General features: G+C 44.7%; 1 protein-coding gene across 1 annotated transcript in view; it reads left to right on the plus strand.

The window, feature by feature from the left end:
* The window catches only part of atf7ip (activating transcription factor 7 interacting protein), a 29822-nt gene extending 20374 nt beyond the window's left edge, over positions 1-9448 (plus strand). Inside the window, exons 2-14 of the mRNA XM_030094027.1 lie at positions 452-495; positions 1332-1844; positions 1930-2380; positions 2704-2885; positions 3004-3141; positions 3275-3346; positions 3451-3530; positions 5068-5132; positions 6625-7257; positions 7369-7470; positions 7558-7635; positions 8069-8151; positions 8516-9448. Of these exons, the coding sequence (XP_029949887.1) occupies positions 1338-1844; positions 1930-2380; positions 2704-2885; positions 3004-3141; positions 3275-3346; positions 3451-3530; positions 5068-5132; positions 6625-7257; positions 7369-7470; positions 7558-7635; positions 8069-8151; positions 8516-8974 (2850 nt within the window). The 5' untranslated portion in view covers positions 452-495; positions 1332-1337 and the 3' untranslated portion in view covers positions 8975-9448. The remainder of the gene's footprint in view (positions 1-451; positions 496-1331; positions 1845-1929; positions 2381-2703; positions 2886-3003; positions 3142-3274; positions 3347-3450; positions 3531-5067; positions 5133-6624; positions 7258-7368; positions 7471-7557; positions 7636-8068; positions 8152-8515) is intronic.
* The last annotated feature ends 1341 nt before the right edge of the window (positions 9449-10789 follow it).

Consider the following 10789-nt stretch of genomic DNA (forward strand, 5'->3'; position numbering starts at 1 on the left):
GATTATAGCACTGGAGATACACATGACAACAATTTGCATCTTTTTTTGTCTTTCCTGTATGATTACCTTTTATGAGCTTATGATAAAATGTTTAGGTAGATATGCTATCATTATATTCTTTGCTATTGCTAGAAGCATTTGAGGAAAAAATAAACCAGGACATGTCACATGTGCACCAGCATCTGGGTGTGCTTTGCTTCAGAGTGTCAAGTACACCATTGATCCAGATTCAGCTTTGTGTGATTCCTCATGCATGTGGCAGCTGCAGAATACGCATCGCAAAATTAGATGTAGCAGAATATTTAGTCCGTTTCTCTCAGCTGCAGTTGTACTGAGCTGCAAAGCAGCAACAGTAAAGCCAGACAACTTTACAGTGTCAGTCTGAAGTGACTGATAACATGTGAAATGCCTACCCAGGTTTGTTATTGAAAAATGTTTCTCTTGTCCTCAGGTTCTCGACGAACCCTGTGGTAATCTCAGCCTTTTGGCTTGAAGGTGAGTTCCAGTCATTATTTGCACTGTTGTCTTTTTAATTGCAAATGGTAATAGGAGAATTTCATTGCTGCTAGATGTACCTTGCTGCAGAATGCAGCAGCTTTTCCTATTCTTTCAATGAAAACAAGTGTAAGGCACCACAGGCTTGTTTGCAGATAATATTAAATGTATAGATATAAAGTATAATAACTAGCCCCAAGACTGCATTATGTGCAACAGTTACAATCTCTGGAAAGTCCTTGATGTTTTGCATAACCTCTTCACTGCTGCCAGCTTGCCCTCAAGTAAGCTGTTTTGATTGGCTCCTGATCGAGCCAATGGGAAAGTGGGGGGATGGAAGGACAGTTGAATTGCAGCTTCTGTTAACTCAATGTCATTTCTGCTCCCTGAATTGTAACTGAGGTAAACATCAAATCCATACGCTAATCACAAAATGCATGGAGAGACTTGTCAACCTGCTAAAGGACAAAAAGATTTATGAACTGCTGCTTAACTGTTGTCACTGTGGAACAAATACAGCAATGTGTGATCACATTATTGATGATCTGTCTGATTTGGCTCAGATACTGAGTCAGATGTGTAGTAAAGAAACAGCTGGTTTAGTATGCCGACATCTGTGGCTGAAGAACCTTCTAGAAAAGAACAAACAAGGAGCCCAGAGGGCTCCCCGGTGACCTCTAGTGTTTTCTCTGAGAATGTGCAGCCATTACTTCACAGTGCAGTACGTAAAGATCAAGATGGACGGTGGAAACTGTGCTGCCTGCCTCAGCAGTTCTCAGTCTTTTCGCATTTTTGTGTCCTTTCAGTGCTTCTAATTTCTTCTTGTCACTCCACAGGGAGACATGGAAGTTGTAGTAACAGAGGAGAAGAAGAAGATTTTCCGAGCAAGGAAAACGATGAAAATCAGTGACAGACAGCAGCTGGACTCTCTCCACACTACTTTGTTGACAGCAGCCCCAGGATTATCCAACCCATCTCCACCTCCAATAATGAATGGCACACATAAAGAAGATGGACAAAAATCTGGCGAAAAAGAGCAGAACAACATCTCTGGATCAAACTCCCCCCGTGCTCCGTCACCTTCCTCTCTAACTTCCCTGAGCTCCCCGGCACCGTACTTGTCCTTAAACCTGTCACCTTCACCCCCCTCCTCACACAGTCCAAAGGCACAGGAAGAAACCTCCCCTCCCTCCTCACCATTCCTCAGTCTAAACTTTGAACCAAACCAAGATGGCGAGGAGAACGAGTGTTTACCGTCCTCGTCTAAAGACTCTGTTACACCAGCATCGACAGAATGTACGGAACAAGAGACAAAAGACACGGAGGTCGTCTCGGCAGAAGAACAGAAGGTAAACCATCAGCATTACTGAAGAAAGTGTCATGTGTGTTTGAAAGTCAAGTTTGAAAGATTTAATATTTATGTTTTTGCCTCAGGATGAAGCTACAACACCAACGGAACAAGCTGTCGACTTGGCGAAAGATTCCACTAAAGGTTCGGCATCATGTTCGCCTGCTCAACCTCCAGCATCTAACTACACAGAACCAATGGACACAGACAGTGACAGTGCAAAAACCATGGACCTTGAACCCTCTGCAGCAAACGTAAAAGATGAAAAAGCCTCCTCCCCTAAACATAACGCTTCTGGTCTCCCCTCTTCGTCTGGTCCGTCTCATCCAGCGTCCTCTTGCACCGACCAGAAGCAAACTATAGAAATCAAAGACGATGATGTCAAAAACGAAGAGATTGATGAAGAAGACGTGAAGAAACCCTCATCAAATGATACAGAGATGGAAGTGGACTCAGTGAAGGTGGAGCCCAAAAAGTTAAAAGATGAATCCACAAGAAAGCCATCTCGACCGTCCTCCACTCCACCGTCTAATACAGGTACGAGATGGTTGCCTTCAAAAGAGATGGTTACAAAGTAGTGTGATCCAAATTACTGAATCACAATGACATGGGGTCAGGAGACCTAGATGTACTCTACAACAAGCTTTGTGATAGGTGCTGGGAAAAATATTTGAGAATTTTCAGCTAAAAAACCAATATGCAAAAGTCTTATAACAATTGCAGTCATAAATAAAACTCCTTCTGACTACTGACCTGGACCAACCTGCGACCCAGAGAAAGAAAGAAGTTGAATGACAGATTGAGACAATGAAAGTTAATGGTCAGTGCTTTTCTTTTCTTTGTTTTTTCCCCTCATGCAGTTAAGGAGGAGAAGTCTTCGACCTCAGGACTGAAGCGCACCTTATCAGAAGGTTATGAAAAAGATGAACCAAGTGTGAAAAAAGAGGGAAAGAAGATGAAGATGGACCAGCAAGATGAGCTGGAAGCCCAACTGGAAGTTAAAATTACTGCAAAAGCTGGCAGTCATCCTAAACTTGAAAAGGTTAGTCTTTTGAATATCCGGCTACAGTTCTGTTTACAATACTATTTCTCTTCAGTCTTGGCCAGATTTGAAAGTGCTTTTTCTGATGAGTTTCTCTCTATTTGTGGTTTTTCCTCAGATTGTGCAGCAGCTGGTGGAAGAGCGAATGAGGGTCTTCGAGCTCACCATTTTCGACAAACACTTCCAAGAACTGAAGGACAGAGTAGACAAAATCGATTGTGCCACTAAACACCAAGCCGCCATTAGTACACTCCAAGTATGTATACTTTTGCATTGTACTGTGGGCTACAGTACCCCCCCCCCCCCCCCCCCCCCCCGATATAAAGTATGAAATTTTCTGATGCTCCATTTGTCAAAGCGTTAAGCAAATGTCCATCTCTGTCTTCTAGGCCAAGATAGCACGACTATCAAAGAAATTCGGAGAAGCTAATCAGGCATCAGAGAACAAAAGAAAACAAGAGGTATGCTGTGTTTTTATTTATTTTTTGTGCCTTGCTGAAATCTGTATATTAAATTGATATTAATAAAGAGAAATCCCTAACATCCTTCTGTTTGTTTTCCTCAGGCGCTTGCTGCAGCTGCTGCCGCCGCCGCCGCTAATGCTGCTAAGACTGCAACTGTTGCGAGCAACCCTCCGACTCAGCGGTATGTATGCGATTGCTTTTACATTCTTTACTGTGTATTTTAACTGGAAGACTTTAGAAATCAAGTTCCCAAGGTTTTTTTTTTCAGAGAGATTTCTATCACTTCACTTGAAAGCTCAGATTATTTTCACACTTTGTGTCATGAGACAAAATAATTTTTTTCCTCAAAATGATCAGAATTAGTGTAAATCAACATGTGGACTTTGAGTGATGCAACAGTCTGTGCACAGTACTTCCTGTGAAAATAATTTGGCTTTTGTATGAACGTGACAATACCGGACTGAAGCCAATTCTACACATCATACACAGAGTGAATAGATGACATTGTCCCAGGTTGCTAACTGTAATCAATAGAGCGAATAGCAAATCTTTCCATCCTCCAAGGCTCATTTGTTTTGAAAATGGTTTGTCAGGATTAACTTTACGAAACCTCATATTTGCTCCCAATATTTTGTTTGGCGTAAGCAATCACGCCCCAGTCTGAGCTGTCCACACGAAAAGTAGCCCCTCGTAGGTCCAGGTCCTGAGTCTTGTGACGTTCTACAATCTGAAGCCTGAGCATTTCTTCAGGCAGTGCAGAGTGTAGTTAAAACTGCACCTCTCCTCCCAACAGCGTGCTCCGACGGCAGACAGTGGGGCCGCATCCTGGGGTGCCCAGTGAGGGAGTGGTGCCCTCTGTTGGTAAGACTCCTCCACTGTCTGTCAAGAAGGAGAAGGAAGAAGAGGAAATGGAGGAGTACAAGACAGATATGTCACGCCATGTTGGTATGGCAAAAAAGCTGTCAGATTACAGTGAAGGAAGATGCAGAGCAGACATTAAGCTGCGCACAATTTCTTCTCAGTTGGAGAATGTGCTGTTCCACAACTGCAAGAGAAGCTCAGGGTCTCCCCGGCCTGACCGCTACGCCTCTTACCTATTCCGTTACTTAGTCCCATACGAAGTCTACTGTGACTGGGTTGCGAAGGTCAACTATATTGGACTGCTGGGCAAGGCGGCACTACCAAGAAACTTACGAAGGACAATGAGGATGTACATCGAGCATCGGTTCCCGCTCCTGTCTTGTGACAAGTGGAGAGAGATCCGCGATGCTATCAATGAAATATTGCGAGTAAAGAGGAGCCCGGACTTTTTCCGAGAGTACAATGAAAGGACTGCTGTGTTGTTGTGACACTTCCGTGTTACACGTACAGAAGCATACTGGGACAATTGTCATTATTCGTAGTGGAGGATATCGGCTATTCTTTCAAAACGTCACTTTCATCACTAACATCTTTGTCAATATTGGGAAAAAAAAATTATGTTGAAAATTGCTTTACATTGAATTCCTAGTAACTATCTCTGAAGCTGACAAATGCTTGACTGAAAACGTGGATGTATACTTTATGACTCGGCATCATGGTGCGAGATGTTCAAAGATGACTGTATGAAATGAAATAAAGTCCAATATCAGCACTTCGCCCCATGAACTCGTCATCCTGTCATGGTTAAAAACTTGATGTTTTCAGCAACTCTAAGCATGCGTGATCTTTCTGAACAGGCCAGTCCGCACTTCCATTGAGTTAAAGCAGACCCCAACCATTGTTTCATCGTCCACTACAGTTGGTAAGTAGCAGCATTCTTTTAATGTTCAATGGTTTGCAAGACTGGCAGGCTGGGGCAACCCTGCTTTCCACTGGGTGTTAAATGGCGTATTTATGTTAAATCTGAAGAAGTGTCAAGAGCTTTTGATATTACTGTCATGGGTTTCATATTAATATCTGTAGCTATGCTGCAGTGCTGCTGGATGATGGTTGACTGAGCTGCTTTTGGTGTGTTTTTAATAAAAATCTAAATCAGTCATTGTATATGATGAAGAAGTTTTCCAGCAAAGCCTGCATAAGAACAGAAATGACAAAACCAAGTCATCTTCAATAGCAGGGTTACTCAGGGTGGTGGTATTGAAGCTTTCAAGATGCTCCAAAACATGGACAACAGACTTTCCTCTGGTGAATGGGCACATTTTATATTTTATTTAATAAAAAAAAATTGCAAAAATGCTTTGCATATCTGGAGAAAGTGTTTTTTGTTGATTTTCATGTGTACACACTTTTGGGGGGGGGAAGCAAAATTCAGAACAGAATACAGACTTGCTCCTTGTTCTAGATTTAATGGTCAGTTGGAATGACTGAGTGGTCTTGCAGAAGTCTTGTCAGTGTCTTCGGGCCTTGAAGGACCAATACCTGGTCTGGGCGCTCTCATTCTGCCTCTGCCGTCTTCTGGCTGCAGGTTGCTGTAGGAAAAGAGAATGATGTGATTGTGCAGACGACTCCACAGGGCGGTCAGAGCCAGACTGATGCTCCTGCAGCCTTCTTGTTTGTTCTTGTTGATGCGGTGATGAGGCACATTTTGTGGAAACAGCTCCTGAAACCTGGCAGTGACTCAAAGCTTTCATGCCACTGTTACACGATTAGAAGACACATTGAAGAAAAAGTAGATTTGAGCTGTCTGTGGTCTGAAAAGTGGGGCTTCCCCTGTTTTGAGAAAACTTTTCCAGATACTGTTTCTAGGAGACTCTGGATTTGCTGTTGAGAGACAAAGCAACAGATTGTGTCTGCTTGTAGCTGGAAAAACATCCCAGATTTACACATTTTATAGACAACAATCCTTATACTCGTTTTTATCAAAACATTTCCAATTACAACGTGACACGTTGTACATTCAGCTAAAATGTAAAAGGAGGGGGGGGGCAAGGTTCCATACTCAGCAGTTCAGATCAAAAACTTTTTGTCAGGATGGCAGAAAAAAAACCCCCAGAATTCCCAGAAAGTCATCACTAAATCACTAAAATGATGAACTATAGGGCAAACTCCATTAGAATAGATTCCTGCATCTCAAACTGTAGGAGAGCGAAACGCAAAGTCCCTAACAGTCTCAACACAAAGCAGCTAATCTCTTTAAGTACTCCAGGATGATATCCAGTCGAAAAGTTTTAAACATGGCCTGAAGAGCTGAGAGAATGTGTTGGCATCCCAAACTTGACACTGAAGTGGTTCCACCAGAGGAAAACGTTTGAGCGGCTCTTACAGGTTATTCTGTCTTGTCTGTTTCCCCGCAGTTCAAGCTTCACCAGCACTGGCAGCCACTGCCGCAGCATCAACCTCCACCACCAGTGCTGTGGTTTCACAGACCCCCATCCTCCAGCTCATCACCTCCACCTCTAATGCCGCCTCCAACCTGGCCGCTGGCATCAACACCCAGAGTCCAGCGGGCACGCTGCTGCTGAAGACGGCCTCCGGGAGCAGCATGATGACCACTGGCCAGCCGCTCCTCATCCAGCTGCCCGGAGCGCTGGTCAACATTCCCGTCTCCTCTCTGTCCGCCGCCAACTCCCTCAACAAGGCCAAAACCACCGCTTCCACCACCACCTTTATACTAAAGCCCGCCCCCGCCACGACAACAGCGTCAGCCCCCGCCGCGGTGGCCGCCACGGTCCCGGCGCTGCAAGCCCCCACTAGTCAGATGCCCTCCACCCAGATCTCTCTGGCACGCGCCGTATACCAAGGCGGCACGGGGGCAGTGAATACACCAAATGCCGGGGTGTCCGTGACCACGGCCCGGACTCCGGCTCAGTCCGTCTCCGCCGTGGGAGCCATGTCTGCAGCCTCTTCGCCTGCTGCCTCCGGGCCGGCGGCCACTGGCTCCACGGCTCCAGGGCCGCCACAGGGAACATCCCTGACGTCAAAGACAGGTGAGTGTGACAGAGCAGCACGCTCATTCTGAATTGTTGTCCTCATTTATCATAGGGTCTGGTTAAACACGCTGCCACTGAAGATAACAAGATGCTATGCCCTTTTCTCAGATAACCAGGCTACCGGAGCGTCTTCATCCAAAGCAGCGACGCCAACTGCTCGACCCAAAGGCTCGGTAATCGATCTCACTGAGGACGATGATGATGTGCAAGGTAAAACTGAACCCAAGTGTTTTAGTTTTCTCCCGGACAATTAGATCATTGGAAAAAAATTGACTGTTTTTTTTTGTACTGTTACAGTGACCGGAGTCAAAAATGCCACCGTTCCAACTCCCTCGCCGATCCTCCGCCCCAACACAGTCGTCAGCATTCCCAACAGTAAGACCTTTATCTTGCTTTGAACCTGGTTTGGGATTCGGTGTGAAATGACAGATGAGTTGAAGCAGGATTCTCTTAAGACCTTGATGTTTATAATCTAAGGGGACAATAGCGGGTGAAAGTGGAGATCTGCACTGGAGGAGGAGGAATGAGAGACAGAACAGACGTGTGTGAATGAGAAAACAGTGGAAGCAGTGAAGCTGGAGAAGCTCCAGTTTGAGGAGTCGACCATCCAGAGCAGTGGACAGGAGAGTGCCGGCAGGATGGAGACGAGTGTCGTCATACTGTAGAATGATTTTATCCATCAGTCTTATTTCCTATGAAATGAAGTGTGAATGTAGTTTGGCTTCTTTGCTGAATCTAGCTCCTGCAGTGAGAAAACCCCACAACTTATCTGTGTGTGTGTGTGTGTGTGTGTGTGTTGTGTCCTCAGGTGCAGGAGCGAAGTCCTCCCCTCAAAGCAATCAAAACTCCTCCAACATTCCTCAATTGACTGTACACCACCGCCCCCCACTGGTGAGGACGAAGAACAGCATTTCACACACTTCATGCTTCAGCACTTAAGTTCATTTGATTAAAGACAAATTACACTAAAAACACAGTTATGGTTTAAAAATTTTATGAAAAACTAAATTCATTTATTAGTCTATTTCTGTAATTACAGACCAAGGGTTTGAAATTAAGTTGATTTGTGGACAAATTGACTTTATTGTTCTTATAAGTTATGAAGCGAATGTATTACTTATTGAATCCACATGTTTGTAGTTGCTGCTGTCTGGAGTTTCTGTACAGTTTAGGTTTTGGTGACATCTGTTGGACCAACATGTGTTTTTTTTACCCCAAACTTCATTAAAATTCTTGCCCTTTGTTTGCTTTGCAGGACTCTCCGTTGAAATCCCGCGCTGTGAACAACACCGCGGTAACCCGGGGCTCCAGCGTGACGCTCCCCCCTCTCCCCATTGCACCCGTGCTGTCCCGTTTACCCCCAGAAGCCGAACGCACCTCGCCTCCCCAGCAGCCTCAGCTGAAGCTGGTCCCCAGCCAGACCGGGATAGTGCTGTCCTGGTGCGTGGCGGAGACTGACCGGACCTGTGCGACTGTAGACAGCTATCACCTCTATGCCTACCATCAAGACAACTCCAGCGGCAACGCAGCTCAGCAGCACTGGAAGAAGATCGGGGAGGTGAAGGCCCTCCCTCTCCCCATGGCCTGCACACTCACCCAGTTCCAGTCCGGCTCTACGTACCATTTTGCTGTTCGAGCCAAAGACATTTACGGACGTTTTGGAGCCTTCTGTGAACCTCAGTGTACAAATGTCATCAATTCCAGCTCCAGTTAAATCAATAACAGACATTCGTTTTTTTTTGTTTTTTTTTTGCCTTTGGGAAACAAAAACAGTTCTCCTGTTTGGTTTTGTTTTTTTTTTTTTTCGTGTTAGGAATTCAAACATTGTGTTTGTAAATACTCCTCCACTTGCGGTAACTGGACTACTGACTGACTTGGATCATTACAATGGCAAATGGTTGCATTTGTCTGGTTTATTGTATGTTATATATTTTTTTTGTTGCAACTGTTGTGTATATAATTGAAACACTCTGCCCCTTCAGCCAAGTCGGATGTTTGTGTTGTTAGCGCCTGTTGGGCCAACCCAGAGCCTCTTTTAAAGTGGAGGAGGTGGATGCGTTGTTGATGTATACCGAATTGCACAGACATGTTCAAAAAGTGTGTTAAAATCGGAACGTTAACTTTTGTAAGTTTTGTCTGGGAATCAGACTTTGACATGCATAATAAAAGGTTTTATTAAAGTTGAGGCCTGCTGAGTTTGTGACAGGTTGAACATTGAGCTGTTAGGAGTGCTCCATGATGCCTGGACGTCATTTACAGAGAATCTTTCTGCTTTTTATTCGTCCTGAAGAGTAGAGCGGTGCTTCCACACGTCTGGCAGACACAGCGGCCAGCATCCCTAATAAATTAAAGTGCCCATCCTGCAGTGATCATCAGATTGGGGTGGGTAATGTGTGAGGCGTTTGTCATTTACTGCCTCCATGGTTGATGCAGAGAGCAAGAAAGAGCACATTTATCAGAGTGACAACATGATTTAGCAAGATTCAGAGAGAATCCATCCTCTCTGACTTACAAACTGAACTTAAGCGGAATCAACTGTTAAGATCAACACTAATAGGTCACTTGCATGTTTGATCATGTGTCGTCTGCTCTAACAAAGCCCCCCCCCCCCCCCCCCCCCCCCCTTTTTTTTTTTTTCCTGTCATGTTCAGCAGCAGAATGGAGTTGTAGCTTAGGAGCTTATATGAACAAGGCTTCTCTTGATGTGATTTCTTACTTTATGTTGTTTTGAATACTGGTACAAAATATTGCTGGACCTGATGGGGACAGAAAGACAAGAAGAGAGAGACAGTGCAGGAAAATCAAACAAAAATGAGTGGAGAGAAGGAAGAGAGTAAAAATACAGCGATCCTTTGACTGGAACAACTCTCCAGAGGAACGGCTACTAAACCTGCACAGACATGTAACAGGGCATTCTGTGGACTTTTGTTACAGAACACATAGCTTGTAGTTATCTGGGACATGCAAGCTGAGGATCCAGGTATCAAATTACAAACCAGAGCATCAGGAGAGACCTAATACAGCCAGCTATTAGTCTAATACTTCATAAGAAACACGGTGGCTGAGTCCGCATCAGAATATTATTGCGGCACCATGGTCAGTGGAAACGCACACCGACCCGACACGACCCGAGTCGTACCAGAGCTGTGGAAAAGAGGATTATGAAGATGAATGTGATCATGCAAATACTACCTCTGACCTCTGAGAAGATCAGAAGCAGGCCCAAGAGGCCCTCAGGACCCAGACAATCTGCAGCAATCCCAGAGCTGAGAGCTCAGATCCCAGCCACCCCACCAGGAAGACGTCCAAAAGTAGATTTCTAATGAAATAGTGGTACCAACAAAAAAAAACAGCCAATTACTGAAAAGTAAAGCTGAGTAGATGTTCATCGATACAACTAAAGCTACGTCTAAACGTTGCACAAATGTGTGAAGACTCTGGAGATCCCACCATGATGAACAATAAAACAACCAGGATGAATCTTTGAACCCATCGGGAAGAAAGTCAGTATTGGATGTCTGTGGTCTTC

The sequence above is a fragment of the Salarias fasciatus genome, chromosome 6, assembly GCF_902148845.1.
Source record: "Salarias fasciatus chromosome 6, fSalaFa1.1, whole genome shotgun sequence".
NCBI lineage: Eukaryota > Metazoa > Chordata > Actinopteri > Blenniiformes > Blenniidae > Salarias > Salarias fasciatus.